Genomic DNA, 21,318 nt, shown 5'->3' with positions numbered 1-21,318 from the left:
TGGTGGTTCCTGTAGTCCACTGGTCATTTGATATTAAGCCCTTCTCTCCTTTTAAGAAATCCTGGTTCATATGGTCATACTCACATTACTATGTGGAAAGTTCTATTAAAAAACAAAAAAAGTAGATCAGAGACAGAAACCATCAGAGAGTGAGCCATGTTAATTTATTGGCATAGTCAATTTATCAACAGGATAGGTAGTTTTGTCCCCAGGAGGTGAGGGTGATTTCCATCTGCCGTAACGGGTACCCACATGCCTTTGCCTTGAAGACTCAGCAGTTCATGCTTCAGTCAGGTTCTAGGAAGAAAAAGGAAAATGTAACAGTAGCTAGCTTATTGAGTCTTCTTCACATCCATCATGAACAAGAGAACCTACTTGCATCTCCCTGCAGTACAACTGTGTCAGCAAACCACAGTGGAGATATGAGCCTGGGCTCCTGTGGGCACAGCCCGCAGCAGGTGCATCCTTGAGTAAATCACCTCACTGTGACAGAAAAAGCTTTGCCCTCAGGCACTATGATCCCTGCCCCCTGCCCCCTGCCGACAGGCTAGGGTTTTCCCTGTTGCAGACATGCCTAGCCAACCCTATGGCTCTGACAAAGTCATAGGAGTCAGCTGAAGCCTGACACAGTATGACTCCAGGCAGGTCAAGGGATGTCCTCACTAAGCTCACTGTGGAGAGCATACAGCCCAACATAATTCAGGTTTTACAGTTTAAATTCTGAGATTAAACACAAAGACCCCAGAAGAGGGGCTCAATTCAAAACCACTGCATCTCCTGGTTCATAAGACATTTGTTAATTCAAGATCAAAATGAGAAGTGCTTCGGGGAGAGTTTCAGTCAGGCAAACTGCTCATGAGCATGGGCTTTGGAGCATGAATGTCATGGCTGTGCTACTGCAGGCTTGATGCTTTTTGTAAGCAAAAGCAAATGAAATCTGAGGACCATCTCTCAGATAACTTGCTTATCTGTGAAGCAACAATGTAAATAAAGCAGCTGGGAGATCAAATCAACCTGGAGACCTGCAGTCTGACTTCACCAGCTGCCTTGTCATGGCAGAAGATTGCAACCTTTTACATGGCCAACACCTCTGTCCAGGTAAAATGAGCCGGATTCTCTGAAAGCACGATAGATTCAGCAAAACAGGACTCATCTAGTGTCAGCAGCCCTTCCTGCTTAATGAAACAGCAAGACCCTGCCTGGATGTGGGCCCCGGATGTTCAGGAAGGACACTAGCAGCTATGGGGGGGGAGGGGAACAACATGCAAAGCATGTTCTGCGTTTCTCATGCTCTAGACCTATTACATAACTCCAATAGCAATTACAAAAGGGAAAGTTTATCCTTCCAATTATTTGATTTTGTGCAGATAAATGAACCAGGTTTAATTAAAATAAGACGGCTTTCTATCTCAGGATTGCTAACTGCACTGAAAATCAATGTGCCAATTATTCTGCTTGTCAGGGCTGTACAGGGCACTCTTTCATCATGCCAGGGGACGTCTATAACCTGCACACTCTCAATCATCACTGCCAAGAGGCAGAGGCTCAAACTAAAGTTTTGAGTTTTGGTTATGGAACTCTTAAAAACTTGAAGAGGTGACTCCTCTACAAGCCTGTGACTCACCAACTACTCCTTCTTCACTTTCACGGTTTTTATGCTGCTGCCGGCGGTCTTCTCAGCGTTCGCTTTGAACTCGGTCTTCAGGGCATCCCTCACTGCTTTTGCACAGATCTGGGAGAACCGGATGTAGCTGGCAAAGTGAGAGAGGATATGAGGCTGGTTACCAACAGTGAGACGGTGGAGTCATTGGGTGTGATACCTTGGCTTTCCTTCCATACTCTTAATTGTAGCTAGTTACTCACTATGGTAAAATTGGATTGAAAACTGGGTGATGCCAAAAAGAACCTATACAAAGGAAACAATGAGACATGGGGCCCCCAGACTATCTGGTGCTTGGCTGGGAGATCATAATTCTTGGTAGTGTATCTTTTCATGGCATACTAATTTAAAATGAAGGATTTAAAAAAAAAAATTCCACAATGTAGGAAACTGAGCAAAATGTAATCAGAGTTTGCATGTGAATGATTCCCTAGCTCATTTCTGTATTGTTTTAATTACCTTATTCCTACAACACACACACACACACACACACCACACTTGTGTGTGTGTGGTGTGTGTGTGCATTTATGCTTAGAAAGAAAACTATTTTGAATTAAAACAGTGCTTTCTATGGTCAATTATTTAAAGGCATTCCTGAAAATATTGGCTTTTTGCCTCTTGTGTATCAATGAAAATACCTAACCAAGGTTTCCAAACTCAACTAAAAGTTCACAGGGAATATCAACTGTAGCAAAGGGGGGTTCAGAGGCAAGCTTCCTGTTGTCACTTGGTTCAGAGGCAAGCTTCCTGTTGTCACTTTTCACACTCTCTGAAATCAGGGATAGGGTGCTGGCTGTTCGTTTCTCCTGCTTTAGAGTTTGTTTGAGGATGGGGGGCTCAGGAGCAAAGGGTTTAACCTTTCTGTTTTGTATTCACCTCAAAACAACGGAATGAAAATAATACCTGATCTGGAAGGGGGTGGGAGGAGGAAAATGAGGTATGCAGGTGTCTGGAAGCCATGGGAGGCAGTTTAATGTGTGGTATCTACTGTGAGCCTAGCATTCTTTTGTTCTATAAAACTTAGCTTGAACTGTCAGGGCACTGGGAACTTCAGGACCTTCGGTATGATCTTCAGGAAGGTGTCCCTCCACCCAATGGGCTCACGAGGTTTACTACCTGGAGCCAGAAAAGCAGGCATCACACCTAGCCTATGGCTCCCATTACAGGTGAGTGCTCACATGAGCTCTTGCGAAGCTCTCCACAGTTTAAAGAGGCCGCTTTCAACTTTCATCCCGACTGGGAAAGGTCACTAGGGTCACACTTGAAAATGTGCTTGTGCGCCCCTCCTTCTGTACAGGTGAGAAAGGCAAGTTGTCAGCATGGCCAGCCCGAGGGTCCTCACAGAGACCATGCAGGTACAGCAGGCTTCCTCCCGCGAGGAGCGGGCCACCTCTGTTTGGGGTCCGTGACCCCATGACCCCGCGGCATGCCTTGTCCACGGTGACGCCATCTTGGCGGGTGGCCTTGTGGCTGGCCGGGCCTCCCCAACGCCTCCCGAGCGTACCTGAGTCCAGCCTGTCGCCAGTATGCCACCATGGTGTCTCGAGCGGAGGGAGCCTGTCGGAAAGAACTTTTGATCGCTTCAGGGTCTCCTCAGCCCGGCCCGGCCACAGGAAGGTCAGTCCTGAGTAGCGGAAGGGGTGGAATAAGCGGACTTGCCAGTCACTGCCTAACCCCGCCCTTGCCGCAGTCGGGAGCCAATAGGAGCGCGGTCTCTCCAGTCCATTGGCCGAGCCGCTTCCGGAAACTGCGGCCGCGAGGAAACCTGGGAAAGAGAGGCAGCTGCGTCCTGCTCAACTTCCCAGGTGCTGTGGGCAGAGGGCGGAGCCTCCTTGAACCCGTGGTCAGAGAGACAGCCAAAGTCAACAGGAACTTTCCTTGCTCAGGGTTCCACGGGGCAGGTGGGACATTTGTACTTAAGTAGCCATTTAGGACGGAACCACATTGCAAAGTAAGAATGGAGCAGGTGTGATTCCTAAAAACCACACCAGACATTTTGCCCATCAGTATTTAGTAGTGTTCGTTTGGCTGGACTATTATTCCACTTGTCAAAAGTATCTCCTTAGGGAAAAACAAAACAACCTGATTTTATAACTGTTCAAAGAATTCTTAAACTGAGCAACCTTTAAAGCAGGAACTTAAAATTTTGTGTGCATGCTAACTGGCCTCTCCAGGAAAACCCAACTAGAAGCCCCATCCCATAAAAGACAAAAGGCAGTCATCAGTTACCAGACAATACTATGTGCATGAAAGGAAACACCATATAGTGACTGACAATCTTTCTGCTTTCTTTGCAACCACTGCAATCTCCTAGGAGATCCGTCTAGGCAACATTTGAGCTGTCTCAAATGCTGGACAGCTCTTCATGTAAAAAAAGAAAGAAAAGATGTTTTGTGGTCATAACTACCTGGAAAAGTAATTATATTTAAAAAACCCGACACGTCAGCCTTAGCAATGACAAACCATGCTTCTGACATGTGGCAATCAGAAGTAAATACGAAACGCGGCAGGGTGTGAGCGGCTGCTCTTTGGTTTCAGTGCTGTTCAGGAGTGATGTGACACTCACGTAATGACTTTATTTTTTCAGTTAACACAACCAGCCCACAGTACAGCATGCAAAATCACAAAGTACAAATTCAAGGAAGGGAATGCCTTTACTAAGTCACAAAATTTGGCCAATCAATACAGTACCGTTAATACAATAAAATGCTATTTTTGCTGGAGCCATATATTACCTTAGTGCTAATTTTCACTCCAAAAATATCATTCAAGTAACAAATCCAAGCACTGGTTTCCAGCAGGCAGGTTATTTTATACAAATTAATGTCATTTGAAATTATACAATTTCTCTTTGAAAAATGAGTTCCTCACACAGGCAGTTCTGTTTTACAGCAGCAGGAAACTGTGTGGATGTGAGGGCGGCTGGGCTCTGTTCTGGTTGGTCCACAGCCAGGTAGTGTTCCAGTATCTGGAGCTTTAAGATTCTACCTAAGACTCCAGATCAACACCAATTTCTTCTAAGTACTTAGGAAACAGCAACAAACAAGCCCATTAATTGTTTGAATAAACACAAGACTTTCCCGGTCAGTCTTCATAAACCCTTCAACCTCAGATGATCCCTTTGATTTAGAAGCTCTGAATCTTTTGTTTTGAGCAAAAGTCATAGCTTTCCCCCAGCTCATTAAAAAAAAAAAAAAAAAAAAAAAAAAAAATCTACTTAAAATAGTTGTATCTTTTAAATATCAAATAAATATGATGTCAGCTTGAAGAGTCCTGGGGGCCCTGATGCTGCACACCAATTTCCATTGTCATTTTTCTACCAATGCTGCTGCCGCCGCCATTGGTGTCCTTATGCTTCCTCTTGCTGATGCTGTCAACTCTTCAATCTCAGCGTTCAGTTTATGTATCACCCATTCCATTGCTTCTCGGCCCTTAAAAAGTGCAATGCATTTCTTGTTACCAAAAGCAAAGGTCTGTGTGAAGTAAAGGCAACCGCAATAAGGAGGGGTGTTACAGGCTAACTAAACCCCAGAGACAGCTCTCTTGTCCTTGCTTTCTTTTCAGTTATTATTTACCAAATACCAAGTGCCTTGAGCAGTTGGCTTGGTCCAGAAACCATTTATTTTGTATGCAGATGTTCTCAGAAGAATGTACAAGTGAGTGGCAGGATGTCTTGTTGACGGAACAATTAAAGTGGTCAAGCCCCTTTTCTTTTTGTACCAACACTGTAAATCAATCGTGTACATACCTCCAGAATCTGGTTCTTGACCCCCCCCCCACTCTCCTTCACCCTTTTCCTTCCTGAGGCTCTACAGTTCCTTAGTTCCTTCAGGAACGATGGAGCACTTCATGCTTCCTGTTGGAGGGCCTTTGCATGTGCAGCATCCCCCCATACTGCTTGCACCAACTCCTTCCCTCTTGGCATCTGGCAAAAACATCAATTACCAAGCACTCACTAAATACTCATGCCTGCCTTTACTTTTCCTTTCCTAGCAGAATGTATTTGATGCTGCCTTCTTGAGCCTTGTGAGGGCAGAACACATCTGTTTTGCTGACTGTATTATCTGGAGTATGCCTAAACGGAATGAGCTGATGAAATACGTTAAAGAAACAATGTGTCAGGCATCTTTCCCCCTAACTTACTGTTTTAACAAGGGGGTGTTTCTCAATGGAGTAACAAGTCAGGGAGGCATGTGAAAAATTCACTATTTTATATACAAGACACCTATGTGGTATATGCATCCAATAATTTCATAGTGGTAATCAGAAGTAAAAATATCTAAAACTGGTGAGCATCTCGAAATAGTGCCAAAGAACAGCACTTTTAGCAGACATACACAGCTGTCCATCATCCAAGCATGTCTGCAATGGGACCTGGGCTGCATGGCTCATGTTCTCTCACTTCATGGATGACGCTGAGGAGTAGAAAGGCCCCAAGGTTGCTATCAAAGCTGGGTGTGAACAGACATGTGCTGGAACTCCACAACCTACACATCACTGCCCAGTGCTCTGCCTCTTCTTATAGAGCAGCCCAGTTGGCTCAGGGGACAGGTGCATTCAGCACAAGCCTTTACAGGCACTGAACCTGGGTGGTGAGTACTGAGACGGTGAGCCACCCACTTACTTTGTTAGCATTGGAAGATATGGTGCTTGCCATGAGTCCTTCAAGGTAGCTGCTGAGGCTGACCCCTTTTACAGTGATGATGGCTTCCTGTGTCAGGACAGTTCTGGCAAAAGAACCCACAGCTTCAGATGACTCATAATTGATTTACAGAGAGCAACCCACCAAGAAAGGCCACGTGCCTTACTAAGTCAGGTCACCACCTGGCTTTACTTACTTCTCTGGGTCCTGGGGATGCGGCTTGTATGTGAGCCTCTCGTCTACTGAGACCAAATTTGTAAATGAGATCTACAGGGTGGAGAAAAAGTCAAGCCATTTTGGAAAACAAGATTAGAAAGATTTCCAAAACCAACACACAGCCCCAAATCTTATTTGCTAAACACACAAAACAAAAATCTTAAAAAAATAAACCATCTTGGGGCTGGAGAGATGGCTCAGAGGTTAAGAGCACTGGCTGCTCTTCCAGACGTGCTGAGTTCAGTTCCCAGCAACTACATGGTGGCTCATAGCCATCTATGATGATATCTGGTGCTTTCTTCTGGCATGCAGGTGTACATGCAGATAGACATTGCATTCATAACAAACAAACAAACAACTAAACAAACAAATAAACCATCTTGACATTACTGGGTAACTATAATTTAAATTTAAAAGGTGAAATTTAAATCTCATCAAACTTTTGTTTGGGCAGGGAGGTGGCTCTGCCAGTAAAGGAAGGTGTTTCCTTTAAACCTGCCAACCTGAGTTCTATTCCCACAACCCCAGGTGGAAGGAGAGAACGGACACCCACAGCAAGCTGTCTTCTGATCCCCCTCACATGGTTTCCTGACATTGCCCCTCCCAAACACTCTGAATGTTAAGAACTTAGGAAATGTTTATCACCCTTGTGCAGGATGCTGAGCTCCCTGTACTGAGTGGTGGCCTAAGGAGACAGGGCCATGCAGTGAGGAGGCTGCACAAGGTAAGCATCAGACCCAGGCATGCAGCACCTTCCCCCTTTTTTCATATTTATTGATTTTTGATTTTGTGGTGCTAGGGGATTGGACTTTGGGACATGAACATGCTGGGCATGTGTTCTACCGCACTCCCAGCTTTGAAACGAGAAAGAAAAAAAAATAAAAAATAAAAAAAGAGAAGAAAAGAGAAAGAAAGCCTCTTCTGCCCCAAGCAGCCTGGACTGCAATCTGTAGACCACTGCTTTGTACTGGCTTTCAATTTGTGGTCTTCCTGCCTCAGCTGGGATTACAGGCATATGCTACTATGCCCAGCCAGGTACTACATTTTGGGTACTGCCTTTCAACAGTGTATACTCATGCATGTTCCACTTGTAAGAAAAGAAATTTGAGGTCAAAGAGTTAAGAGGTAAAACAAAGCAGGCAGGACTCACGTTAGTGGACTTGAGCTCCATTGTCCTTTTTACTGGGTCGACTACAGAATGCTCTTGCACATATGTTTTCGTTCTTGCTGCACCAATAAGCTATGGGCAATACTATAGTTAGTAATCAGAGAGCTCCAGGCAAGCATGTCAATCTTTCATTTCAAGGTTCAAATGTGTTAATTAAGCTGAACTGACACCTATCAGTTCCAGTTCAAATACAGAGGATTTCAAGATTGCCGTGTGCTCTACTTGAGAACCTTCCCCAGAGGGAATCAGTAACCAGCTCACTGAGGCTGGGATGTTATACTCGCCAAGGTATGGCAGGGGCAGGAGATGGACATCTGGATGTCAGAAGACCTGGGGAAGCATGTCTATCAGAGTTCAGCACTGACCAGACTAGCTACTGTCTCAAGGAGCCCAAGGAGGAGCCCCATACCCCATTATCTAGATAAGAAAGCAGGCCTCACAGCTGAAGAGGGTAATACATTCATAGCCAGTACCCCTCCCTAGGTGTGTCTCAAGCCCACCCTCCTCTGCTGTGGTAGAAAGCAGGCTCCTTCCTGTTCTGAACTGACGAACCTCTTCCAGAGAGACACAATGCAGAAACCTTGGTCTAAGCACTGTATCAGCTGTATTACCACCAACTGGCATTCTAGTTTCTTGCTGGTTCTATCAGTCACTAAAGCTTGGTCACTTGTCATAGAAACACAACTACTTAAATATAATAGACCTACATGTGGCCTACATGTGAAAAAAGCAAGCCAAGCAGAATTCTTGTCATTTAATGTGCACAACCTAAAAGAGCCCAATGTCACCCGGTTACAATAGAGGCTTCAGGCTCAAACCAAAGCAGGACAGGATGTAATGCTTTCTCCAGAACCAGCGTCCTACAGCCTTTAGGAAGACTGAATAGCATTGCTAATTCATTCCCTGCCCCTAACTCCTTTAGTAAAATGCAATTTCAACCTATGCGAAAATCACTCGAGGGATCTGAATGGAAACATGGCAGAACACTCTAGCTCACTTCCCAGGCAGGGCACACTTACAGACTTCACGATGGAAGGCAGGCCCCACTCTGTGCTGAGCAGTCTGTGGCTGTGCAGCTTTCCAGAGTGATCAACATGTCTGTCCAGCACATCAACACCAACCACACTCGGGTTCATGGGGTTTGGGTATTTCTGCATTGCAGCTGTAGTAACCGTTTCCCATGGGTGGCTGCAGACAAAACCAAAAACTAGACATGTAAAACTGCAGTACGGTAAGCCATTCTTACAGCACAGCCAATTGTGCTTTTTGATGGCAATGAGTTTATGTGGGGAAGTAGCTTTTGAAGAGTAAGTGATGATGCCTTTTAAACGTGCACAGACTTCAGTGTTCTCCAGAACAGACTGTGTGACCCATTTGACGCCTATGAAGCAAAGCCCCTTAAAAAGCATGACTGCGGTGGCGTCCTTCCTCAGTCTTCTACCATTACCCACTTCCATGAAATGCACTCGGAAATAATGTCATGGAAACAAGGGGGGGAATGCCAGCATACCACTTCTTCTTGTGTCTGACTAATTCTATAGATATAAGAACTCCATCTATTTTTGATTAAGCATCTTCCTTATCGATATGATAAATATAACACTAGTTCCTTTGGCCATTATCCACTGTTTTCTTCCAAGTCTGGCATCTGTTCTGCAAAGGTCACTCAGGAAATGCTGAGGCCCTAATGATCTCTCTTAGCATGAGCACCTGTCCATCACTCTGGTGGCTGAGAACTTGCAGCTTCTTTACTTTCTTGAAAAAGGCCGAATGAATACTGATTCAAATGAGCCACGCCCACACCTGCTTCTTTGGGAGCAAATTGTTACTCTTCATCCAACCCATCTTGGATTTTCTGGCCACTTCTGAGACATGGCATATGATCAGTATTCTAGAGTCACGTTTTGAGTGCCCAGCAGCTGCATGTATAGTGTGTCTTAAGCACTGCTCTTTACAAAGTCCCAGATAACTGCTGCCACCTCTCTCAGTTAACAGTGTTCTCATTTACAGGAATGAGACTGGACAGGTCAGTCAGCCGTGGCCAGGGTCTCTCAGCTCCAATTTGGTGCTCTATGTCTGCCAAAGTCTTTTTCATATAGCTATGTTAATGCAGCTAAAACTAATTGCTGGAACACAAGTGGTCATGGTGTGTGCCCTTGGTGAGGTTTGAGCTAGGTCAACAGTGATGTTTTCCAGTTGGCCTGGAGAGCAGAGATAGGGAAAACCACAATAAGGCACAGCGGCCCGGGGCCGTTTATTAATTTTCAGAAGGGAGGGGGAAGAGATAAGCGTATGGAAGGCAGCTAACCATGCTTCCTGACTGGATGATGGACCAAGGAGGGCCTCGGCTGATTCTCATTTTAGATAGTTGCCTCGGTGACAATAAGAGGCCTTGGCCTATATCACTGCCATTTGGGGGCTGTTCAGATTTATGAAGCTTCTGCTTACATACCTGCACTGACTATGGAATAGGGCTTGAGATTAAATTCAAATTAAGGCTCATTTATATGATATTTCAGCCTAAATGAAAATATTAAAAACCGTGTCAGTGGTCGTCTATGGTTCTGGAAAATTAATGGGGTTGAGTTTTTTTTCTTCTGTTTACAAGGTGTTGTTGTCAGTCTGGATGCTTTCAAAAAATTGAAAGATTAATGCCCACCTGCTCTGCTTCTAGATAAAGAATAGCACTGTGGTTTGTGTCCATGGCAGAGCTTGAAATTCAATCTCCAGAAAGCAAGGACACAGATAACTAGTATAGAAAGGAGTGCGGTCAGACTACAGATGGACCAACCAGCTTTGGCACTGACTGGTTAATCAGGGCTTCTTGAGAAGGGAGTGCCCAAAAATATCCAAGATGGGTTAGATGAAGAATGATCTAGGATTCTGCTTGAGAAAGCAACATTCTCAAGATGGAACCATGAAAATAGTAGTGAGACATCAGGACTGCAATTCAGGAGGCCAGGTGAAAAGCTCAATGCACTTCCATTTTTGTCATTCTGTTTCCGAGACTCTGCCTTAGTATGCAGTCCTGGCTGGCCAGCATACACTATATCTTTGTACATTTAGGCTAGCCCGAAGTTCATGGCAATTTTCCTGTCTCAGGCATGCAGCACCATCCTGGCTTGAGATCAGATCCAGGTGTTATAAGCTGGGGCCTTGATTGAGTGGCTCAGCCTATCTGTTGAGAAGGCAGTGCCAGGGCTCCTCCCAGGGCACGGACTGCATGCATTTCTGTATCTATCCTCTAGGAGATAGGCCCTGGAGCTTTCATCTAGTTTTAGAAGATTGTGACCAAAAAAAAAAAAAAAAAAAAAAAAAGATTAAGATCATGGATGAAGAGTAAGACAGGAAGGCCAATGACCAAATTTCATTGAACGCACACACACACAAGCACACACACACACTGATAGGAAAGAGGAAAGGGAAGAGATGGGTCCAAGGACAGAGGGAGTGAGAGAGGAGATAGGATGAGGGAAGACTGTTGTGGACCAAAAGGGAGGAACAAGTTCTAAGAACAGGGCTTGTTGTCAATAATTCCAAAGCATTCAAATCTAGAAGATGACTGGCGTCCAGAATCCCTTGGTCTAAAACAGACCATCAAAGAATGTGACGTGGTTAAAGAGCATTCTGAGGACTACAGCCCCACTGTCCCAGAAGGGTTTGAAGTGTTGAGGTTCCCTTCTAGTCCTAGTACTCTGTCCTTTCTAGGGCACAGCAGATGCTCAGATGCATCTGATCCACCAGGTAAAATGTTCACAACTTCTTTTAAACTTGCCCTCAGTAACAGCTCTTAGAATTGGCATACCCAGATTAAAACACACTACAAAGCTATACTATTAAAAAAGCGTGGCAACAAGGGCAAAATAAGTAAAAGAGCTCAGATCATCTGGAAGTGGTTTCACATGTAACTCAACAATAATTATGACAAGCTGACATTTTATAAGAGAGAACAATGAGTCAGTCAGGAAGGAATGCTAGAACAAGGAGTTGACCAGTTATTTCGGTAGAAAGGCCTGTGGTTCTTGTGGATGGCAATGTGAACCTGGGTGGTATAATTCCCAATGTCCCACTGACTCTGGTCTTGTTTTCCATTACAAGTTCAAAGAACCATAAAGGTGTGACTGGATGTGATGGCGGGCACTTGCTATTTGGTCTGCTGCCATGGCTCATAGGATTAAGAAACCAAGGTCACAAATTATCTGGAAGAACAGGTCCTGGTTTCCAAGATCTCAAGATCTGCTCCCAGGTTGACCGTCTGGAAGGTTTGGCATCATGGTAGCATGAACTGAGATCACCAGGCAGCGATTCCACCCGGGTGGCCGGCTTCCTGGATGTCCGTGGGGAGTCTATAAACTGGGGTGGCCTCAGTCTGAACACCCCTGGACATCCTAGACCACCATGATGCCTTTGGGGTTCAGTCAGAATACCTCAGGACACTATAAAGCGGTAGAGTAACAGTCAGGGCACTTCAGGCCACTATGAGCCCGTCGGGGTTCCGTCAGGCTACTCCAGAATACCATGAAGCCGTTGGAGCTCAAGACACACCAAACAGCCACGAGGCCGTCGGGCCTAGTGCTCTGCGACCCCTGGAGTCACTTCCGGGTCAGGCTCGACGGCCAGCTCCTGTCTTCTGTCAGTGGCGGGAGGGTTGGGGGCTTGGAGCAGGCCCAGGGTCACAGAGGCCCTAGTTGGGGTTGGGGTCGTGACCTTGGAGGTCCCCGGGTCCAGGGCTTAGCCCCGTTTGTCGTGCCACACCCGACGCCAGGAAGCTCCCCGAGGGCGCCGGAGGCGGTCGCCTCACCCACACTCACTCAAAGACGTGCTCCGAAGTCCAGATCTTCATACTGCCAGCCGCCTGCCGGGTGTCCCGCACTGTCCGGGGACGGTGAGGCACAGAACTTCACCGGCCCCGCCCCGTCCCAGCCGGCAAGCCTGGCAGCGCGCAGGCGCCGTCGGGCCTGGCGCGAGCACGCCCGGAAGTGCCTTCCCGCGGCCCAGCCAAGCCGGGTTAGGCCCCGCCCCTCGGGGCAGTTAGGTCCCGCCTTCTCGGCGCAGCGCAACCAGGCCCCGCCCCTCGCGCTCTGCGCAACCGAGCCCCGCCTTCGTGAGAGCTCAGTGGGCCTGCGCAGAGCTGGATAGCAGTGTGGCCGGCTGGCTGGCGGCGTACTGCGCATGCACGGGCTTTGGCGGCGGGACATTTTGTGTTTGGCGGGTTTGTGAAATGTTTATACTCTTTTCTTTGGAGGTGGCTGAGCCTGGCGGCGTTTACCAGAGCACATTTGTGATGTTGTCTTACAAAGTCAGTTCTGCCTCTTCAGTGTAAACAATGATGGGGTCAGTTCTTGCCAGCCCAGAGGTCGTGACTCTTGGTAGGACAGGCTACCCATCCACCAAGCAGTGACTACTGCCCCGCCACGGGAGCGGTCAGAGCAAGGAGATCTAGACAGGGCTGGGGCACGAGCTACTGGCACAGGCAAATTGCCCCAGGGTCATAGGTCATTCCCATCACCATTCCTCAGTGATGCCCACACCTTCCCGTGCCTCCATCATAACTTCCTGTTGCATACTCCTCAGCAATTATCGTTCTGAGATCATCTCTTTTATCTGCTTACCTCCCACCAGAAGTCAGCCCCCAGAATGCCAGATCTGGCCTGTCTCCAAGATGGTCCTCAGAGCTTCTGCATAGCAGAGGTTCAAAGGTTATTGAAAATGAAATAATTATTTGAGGGATGAATTAATTAAGCCATCCAGTTTATCCTTGACTTCTAATGTGTAGGCATGTGAGGGTGAGGTTCTTCTAGGCTGGTTGAGTGATTTCCTCCCTGTACCTAATAATTACAGGTGACATTCGTGAGTGAATGACTAAGAAGTGAGGGGGCAGGAGCGGATGGCATGTGGTTCTATTCAGAGATGCGCCGGGTAAGGTGGATGAACTTGGGTTTTGTTGGCTTGGGTTTCAGGTATAGCTTCCCACCTCTGCTCACCCGGTTCTCCCCATGCTTTGCCTTCCGAAGGAACAATTTGCCATTTGAAAAGACGGTCGAAGGAAAATCTTTGTTTCTCAGTACTTAAGGAGCTAGCTACTTAAGTTACTGTTTCGTTTTTGTTCCTAGTTTGTTCAATTGTTAAAAACAAATAAAAGGGTAATTTAGGAGGGTGGATAAATCTTTCTTAAATAGCCAAAGCCGTTTATATTTTAAAAGAGGGAAATCACATTAGATGAGATAATGTGGTTGATAAGCTGCTAAGTGCACTTTGTGGTATCTGGGATTTTTTTTTTTTTTCTTTTTGTTTTTCATATTCAGTACTTTGAGTGATTTCTTGGGGAGGAAAGAGCTGCTGTGAGAGCCTCAGCCTTGATTAAGGTGTGCAGTTAACATTACTAGGTATTACTAGCTCCAGAGCCTTTAGAACAGAACAGTCTGTATTCATTGTTTCTTAATTTTTTTGATCAGTGTGGTATACAATAACCCATCCTTAGCCATAGTTTTGTTTTCTATAATTCTTCAATCACTATTGGTCTACTCTAGATGTTAAATGAAAAGTTCCAGAAGTAAATAATTCCTAAGATTAAAATTGTATACCATTCTGAGTAGTGTGATGAAGTCCTGTGCCAGCTCACTCTTCCTTGAACTGGACATGTACCCTACTGAGCATTCATGCGGGACACACCACCCATCAGCACAAACCCTTCCTCTCCAGTGTGTCTATGCTGATGTAAATCAGCTCTCTCTAGCGTGTCCCTGTCATAGACACTATTCATCTATGGTTCAGGAATATAAAAGTCTTGAAACACATCCCAGAGGATAAGAAGCCACTATTATAATATATCTGTTTGGAACTTGTCCCCTGTTTCTGTCACAGAATTCCCAACTTCCTGTGATTTCCTGGGTGATAGGAGTATCTTTTTGTCACAATGAGTTTTCAGAAGGCTCAGTTCACAGTAAGGATGGTATTAAGATGACGTAAGTAGGTTCTTAGTAGGCTCAGGGTGGAACCAGGCATGGAAAGACTGATTGGAGAGCTAAAACATTTGTCCATGCTTCTAAACTTCCAAGGGTCAAAGCCAGGAATTTGGACTTTACAAAGCATAATGGGCATGGAGATCTGTTGGGTTTTTGGGTTGGTGAGTACATTCACAGGGTAGAGGGTTTTGTAGGAAGTAGAGTAGAGTAGGAAGTAACTGTTAGAGCTAGCTACTTTACATAGACTCAGAATAAAAGTTTGCCTTTATGGCGCTTTAGGAGACAGCCAGTGTCTACTCCAGCGTGGGGTAAATATATAACTCCTAAAAGGAAGAAAGGCCCATGGGCTCCTTGATGCTATGCCATAAGCCTGAGCAGTGTCACTCACTTCGGAATAGACTGGTGGCCACCTTCACCTGTTCTTTAAACTCTCATCTGACCTCACCTTTTCTTCTGATCCTTTGGGCAATGTTCTGCACCTCTAGTTGCCATGAAGGGTTGGACTTCCTTCCCTCCTCTTTAAAATGTGCCCATTATCATTAATCTTATTTTCTTCCTTAAATGAGTGTGTATGTGTATGCATGTGTGTGTTTATGTTTGTAGGTCAGAAGGCAACCTTGGTTATTATTCTCAGGTCTCTCATTGGCCTGGAACTCACTGATTAGGTTATTCTGACGGTAGTCCTCCTGTCCCAGAAATCTTCCTGTCTGTGCCACCCCAAGGCTGGAATTTGAAGTATGCACATCACCATGCCTGGTGTGTGTGAGTGTGTGTGTGTGTGTGTACTTGGGTCTTTATGCTTCTACAGTAAGAACTTTATTGACCAAGCATTTCTTCAGCTCTTTGACTCACACAGCCTCCTGTTTCTCCTTTTCAGCCTTCTGTCTCTACTCCCTTCCTTAATTCACTACAGGGATGGCTTCTGATGGACTCTAGGCCATTGTGCTTTGGAGACATGGTCGGCTGCCTCTGTGTTGCAGTTGCTCTTGGCACCCAGTGGGCAGAGGCCAGGATGGCTGCTCGGCAATTCCCACGAACATGATGGGGACAGCCACCCCACAGCAAAAAAGAATGTAGCTCTGATGTCAGTGATAGCCCAGGGTAGAAGCCCTGGCCACCTGTGTGGCTAATTGACAGACACTGGTAACATCGTCACCTGGCTAGCTGAGAGTCCTGCCCCCAGTTCCCAACCCCACTGTACTTTATTGCAGCTGGAGTAACCCGACACCTGTGGCCATACACTTCCACACCCTTGGACTTCGAGCCTGGGTTCTGTTCCTGAATGTACTCTCCCTGTATTTACCCTCAACAGTCTTACCTTTTGAAGTTCTGTTCAAATACTCCACTCCTTAAAGGCCTCCTCGAGGTGCCTTTCATGCAACTCTGGGTGAAACCCATGCTGCTGGGACACTGCATATTATCACTCAAGGACCACACTGTCCACAGCCCCTGTTTAAAGGACAAACTGAGGGCTTCCATGTCAGAGATATGCAAGTCCTTCTTAACCACCTTCATCTTTGAGTCCTTGTGTCACAAGGCCCCACAAGGAAGTAAGGATCATTCTAACATGAAATTATTCACTCCCAAACAATTACCAGCTACGTGCCTGCCCCAAATTCCAGCCTAACCCCTCACCTGCTGACTTACTTTTCTCACTGCTGTGATAAAATAACTGACAAGGATCAAATTAAATTAGTTAGCATTTCCAGGGTATAGTTCACGGTGGTAGCAAGAAACAGCCGCTGGAGTGTGAGGCCACAGTCAAGAAACAAAAATGACCAAAAATGTAACAGGGGCTGGCCTCATGGCTCAGCAGGTAAAAGCGCTTGCTTCAAAAGCTCAATGACCTGAGTTTGAAGCCTGGAACTGACAGGAAAGAGCCAGACTTGGTAGCTTGACTCTGTAATCGCAGAATTCCCAAGGCAAGATGGGAAGTGGGGACAGGAGAACTGCCCAGAAGCTTTTGAGCTACCTAGCTTGGCCCACAAGTACATAGCAGAAACATTGGAGACCCTGCATCAGCCAGAGGGAGGGTGAGAGTTGTCCTTGGCCGCCAGATAAGCACTCTGGTGTGCACCACACACACACTCACACTCACACACATGCACACGCAGATCAATACATAAACAAATAGCAGAGAGCAATGAATGTTGTGTTCAGCCCACTTTGTTCATCTGTATGCAGTCTAGGATGAATGGCCCCACTTACAGTGGGCAGATCTTTCCACTTCAATTAACTTGACCAAGATAACCCCACTGTTCAGACACCAGTCTCTCAGGCTGTGAGTGATCTCTTCTAGAATCCCATGCTCCTATACCAAGCTGGCAACAGTACCCCTTGAAGAGGAAGACAGGGTCACCTCACCCCAACCCCAGCGAGGGGCAAGACTAGTGTGCCATGAAGATAGCTTGAAAGATGGCTTGGGAGAGACCTTTGGGGAAGTGAATCAAGCAAGTCTTTGGATGTTTCTGCAAAGTCTTCCATGACGTCATGATTGGCTTATGAAACACAAATGTTGGGTAGCCCAACTTTGCAGATTTGTAGGGGTAGATTATAGTAGAATTAGCACTTGACACATGCGTGTAATATAAATTTGTAAAGCTACAATTCTGAATTGTGTTTGTTTATAGATTTCACATATGTGTACTATAATATGTTTGTACTACTACATGTATGTATGTGTACATGTGGAAACATACTACCATGATTTTATACCTCATTTTTTAATGTTAAAGTCTCAGCTAGGACTTTCTTTTTAAACAGAAATTATTTTCGTTGTTTTTGAGACCAGGCTGCCCTCGAACTCACAGGGACCTGTCTGCCTCAGCTTCTTGGTTGTTGGGATTACAGTGTATAACACCATGCCTGGCAACAAAAATTAAGTTTAAAATCAGCATATAAATGAACAAATCTTCATACGACATTTTTACACATACACATCTCTGTGCCTGGTGCCTACTCATCCTCCACTCTTTTCCCTTGCCATGCTTCCCTTAGAACAGGATATTTTCTGCTTCCATGCCATGCTTATGTATCTGTAGAGTTAAATCTGGCATATAGTCAGGGTTCTCTGGAGCAGTGGTTCTCAACCTTCCTAATGCTACTGCCCTTTAATAAGTTCCTCGTGCTGTGGTGACCCCCAATCATAAACTATTTTTGTTGCTACTTCTAACTGTAATTTTGCTACTTTTATGAATTGTAATGCAAATATCTGTGTTTTCCAGTGGTCTTAGGTGACCCCTGTGAAAGGGTCCTTTAACCCCCTCAGGGGTCACATCTCACAGGGTGAGAACTGCTGCTCTAAGAGGAACAGAACTTCTAGAACGAATCTATATAGATGTATAGAAAGGAGACTTATTAGAATGGCTTTGGGCCGTGATGCAGCCTGTCCGATAAGTCTGTCTACCAACAGAAGGTCTAAGAATCCAGTAGTTGTTCAGTCCATGAGGCTGGATGTCTCAGATGGTCTTCAGTTACACCAAACAAGTAGGTTCTATGCCAATGAAGGAACGGACTTGCTGGCAAGAGTGAGAGCAAGCAGGCAAAGAGAGGGAGCTGTCTTCTTGTATGTCCTCTACACCGGCTGCCTCCTGGAGGTGTGATCCAGGTTAGAGGTGGATCCTCCCGCCTCAGACGATCAGGAATAAAAGTGACTATTCCCATTTTGAATGATTTAATTAAGAAGAAAAAAAATCCCCCACATGTGTACCCAGCTGCTTGGGTTTTAATTAATTTCAGATGTAGTCAGTTGACAACTGAGAATAGGCATTGAATCTGGATTCTGTGTGTGGCAGAAAATGTGAGGTTTTAACTTTTACCTCTGTGTGTGGTGGCCAGTCCTCGTTGTCAGCTTGACCACATCTGGAAGCAACTCAAACTGGAGCATCTGGGCACACCCATGAGGGATTTTCTTGATGGGATCATTTGAGAAAAGAAGACCCTAAACCTGGGCCATACCTTTTGACAGAGTAGGAAGCTTTCACTATTTGCCTGCTTGCCGTCACTCTCACTGGCACGCTCATCTATCCCATTGCCCAGGCACTCCTTTGCTGGAATTAGAGCCTAGAGACTGAAGATTGGCTGAGATGTCCAGCCTCATGGGACGAGCTGAAAAACCAGATTCTTGGCCTTTCCCTTAGGAGGCAGCCAATGTTGGACTGTCACACCACGGCCTGCAAGCCACTCTGATAAATCCCATATATATTCTATCAGTTCTGTTGAACGGGTCAGACTAACTTTGTAAGCTAAAGCCTATAGTTTTGAGTTTTAGGTCCAGGTTAAGGTAAAGCCTCTTAGTACCTTTGCAGAGAATGGAGGAATGTGACCCTATCTGTGAGGACAGATATAAAAAAACAGCGAGCAAGCAACGACCTTCACTCAGCAAAAAGAATGACCAGACCCTTGTCTTCAAGATAGTGTTTCTTAGCAATCAACCCAGATGGCCTCAATCCCTCTTCTGAGTAGCTCCTCACCTCCAGCCAAAAGCCCGAAGCCCTGATCTTCAAGGATGAGCTAACCATCCCCATCTTTAATTGCAGCTGCATCCACACTTGGCAGGACTGGCCAAGCTTGAGCACCTAAGACTAACCAGTTATCTTACTTTATAGCTTCCTCATCCAATCCTAAATTGCCAAGACTGCAACTTCAAAATTCCCACGCTTTGTCTTTTAAAAACCCAAGGCCTTTGTCTCCCGGTGCCACTCCTTGCTGACCAGCAGGGGTGACCCCATTGCGCAATGGTTAAAATAAACCTCTTGCGATTTTGCAACGATGAGATCTGGTCTCCTGAGTTCTCTTCATCACTTCTGAAATTTAGGCTCATGCTGAGCCTAACACTGTCCCTCCTTCCCATTAGCCTCTTTTGTTCCTCCACTTAGGCCCATTCCTCCCCTTCCTTTTCTATATCCATGTCATATATGTGTGTATTATATCACACACCCTATGTGTATTTATATATTTAAATCGAGAGTGTAGGAACGAGAGAAAACGTGGTGTCTGTCTTCCTGAATCAGGCTTTTTTTTTTTTTTCTGACCATGCTGCTCTCCTTATCACACATTTCCATATAGATGACCTAACTTCACTTTTCTTCTTCCCTCCCTCCCTCCCTCCCTCCCTCCCTCCCTCCCTCCCTTCCTTCCTTCCTTCCTTCCTTCCTTCCTTCCTTCCTTCCTTCCTTCCTTCCTTCCTTTTACTTCATGAAAGGGTTTCTCTGTGAAGCCTTGGCTGTCCTGGACTCACTTTGTATACCCAACTGGCCTTGAACTCGCTGCAATCCACTTGCCTCTGCCTCCCAAGTGCTGGGATTACAGGTGTGTGACACCATTCCCAGCTATAACTTCACTTTTCACAGTTGAATAAAGGCTCACAGCCACCCATTCTCCTTTTATACACTGACTTATGTGTCTTACAAACACCTTTAGGTTGTTAATAGTATTATTCTTTATGTTTTTTGAGACATCCTTTCTGCTATCTCCCTCCCTAATTATAGGACCCCCAGTTTCGTTTTCCCGTTTCCCTCATCAGATCACATGAATCCTGCCTGATAATTTCCCTCTCTACTGCCTCACTTCCCTGCCTCCTGACACTGGTTCCTTGTTACTTTCTTGGCTTCTGCAATTTACTTCAGGATATATATTCACATCTAAAGATTTGGGCTTGGAGCCTCATATGAGAGAAAACATATGACATTGGTCTTTTTGTGTCTGGGTTACCTCATTCAATATAATCTTTCCTGGTTCCATCCATTTACCTGAACATTTCTTTTTTCTTTACAACTGAATAGTATCTCACTGTGTGTATGTGCCGCACTTTCATTACACATCATAGTTTCTCTCTTAACCTATCACAAAAATAACTGAGACTTTATTATTTTAACAAGCTTCACAGCGCAATAACTAAGCAGTTATCGCTCTATTCTTAACCCTTTAAGCTAATTTGCCTTCCTCACAGTGTACATCCCAGAGATTCTTGTACTTCGTAGCTTTCCTTGCTGAGCTCCTCTTTCCTGAAGTCTCCTTTCCACCTCTCCCAAGCATGAATTCCTTGGCTCAATCCCCTACTTTCTCCTCTAACTCCTCCTCCCCTGGCTGGCAGTAAGGCCAGCACTGTTTTCTCCCCTGCTCAGTGACTGGCTGTAAGCTGCTTTATTGATATATTGGTAGACAATTAGGGAGTAGCGTTTACACAATATTGAGACAGGAGATTCTCAGCACAAGGATTACAACTGGACATAGTATGTGCAGAAATCAGCATTTGAATTACATGATAACCTTATACCTACAGCAAAGTACATGGGAAGGTTGGGAGGGAGAAAGGCATGGACCTGTTGATGTGATATCATTGTATTACAATCTCAAAAAGTTTTTTTTTTTTTTTTCAAGAGAGTGTTTCTTTCTGTGTAGCCTTGGCTGTCCTAGAGGTTTTGTAGACTATGCCAGCCTCGAACTCATAGAGACTGGGATTAAAGGCATGTGCCATCACCTCTCAAAGGTATTTAAGAAAAACTTTGCGCTAGTTAAACAGCTACCTGACACAAAATAGAGTCATTTAAAAGGAGGGAACCTGAACTGATAAAATGCCCTATAAGATCTGGCTGTAGGGAATTTTCTTAATTAGTGATTGATGGGTTAGGGCTTAGCCTATTGTGGGTGGGGCCATCCCTGGGCT

At 45.5% G+C, this 21,318-nt stretch overlaps 2 protein-coding genes across 2 annotated transcripts; both read right to left on the bottom strand.

Moving 5' to 3' along the window:
- Positions 1-145: 145 nt before the first annotated feature.
- Positions 146-3,309, bottom strand: Atp5f1e (ATP synthase F1 subunit epsilon). Its single transcript, XM_055596279.1, has 3 exons — positions 3,165-3,309; positions 1,625-1,751; positions 146-297 (listed from the first exon to the last, which is right to left on the bottom strand). Exons 1-2 carry the CDS (start codon positions 3,194-3,196, stop codon positions 1,628-1,630), a joined length of 156 nt encoding a protein of 51 aa, XP_055452254.1. The 5' UTR covers positions 3,197-3,309; the 3' UTR covers positions 146-297; positions 1,625-1,627.
- An 889-nt stretch (positions 3,310-4,198) lies between these two features.
- Prelid3b (PRELI domain containing 3B) lies at positions 4,199-12,662 on the bottom strand. Its single transcript, XM_055596273.1, has 6 exons — positions 12,498-12,662; positions 8,706-8,874; positions 7,669-7,758; positions 6,499-6,569; positions 6,285-6,387; positions 4,199-5,091 (listed from the first exon to the last, which is right to left on the bottom strand). The coding sequence occupies exons 1-6, from the start codon at positions 12,527-12,529 to the stop codon at positions 4,969-4,971; spliced, it is 588 nt and encodes a 195-aa protein (XP_055452248.1). The 5' UTR covers positions 12,530-12,662; the 3' UTR covers positions 4,199-4,968.
- Between the last annotated feature and the right edge of the window lie 8,656 nt (positions 12,663-21,318).

Source organism: Psammomys obesus, unplaced genomic scaffold (assembly GCF_907164565.1).
Source record: "Psammomys obesus unplaced genomic scaffold, mPsaObe1.curated_primary_1811, whole genome shotgun sequence".
NCBI lineage: Eukaryota > Metazoa > Chordata > Mammalia > Rodentia > Muridae > Psammomys > Psammomys obesus.
This window is presented reverse-complemented; position numbering and strand designations above follow the sequence as displayed.

Excerpts from the sequence above, each read along its gene's own strand:
- Atp5f1e (XM_055596279.1), bottom strand. The coding sequence starts at position 3,196 with ATGGTGGCATACTGGCGACAGGCTGGACTCAG. Across the intron at positions 1,752-3,164 it reads TGGCGACAGGCTGGACTCAG|CTACATCCGGTTCTCCCAGA; the intron begins GTACGCTCGGGA and ends TCACTTTGCCAG.
- Prelid3b (XM_055596273.1), bottom strand. The coding sequence starts at position 12,529 with ATGAAGATCTGGACTTCGGAGCACGTCTTTGA. Across the intron at positions 6,388-6,498 it reads CATCCCCAGGACCCAGAGAA|AACTGTCCTGACACAGGAAG; the intron begins GTAAGTAAAGCC and ends TTCTTTTGCCAG. Across the intron at positions 5,092-6,284 it reads TATCTTCCAATGCTAACAAA|GGCCGAGAAGCAATGGAATG; the intron begins GTAAGTGGGTGG and ends GCACTTTTTAAG.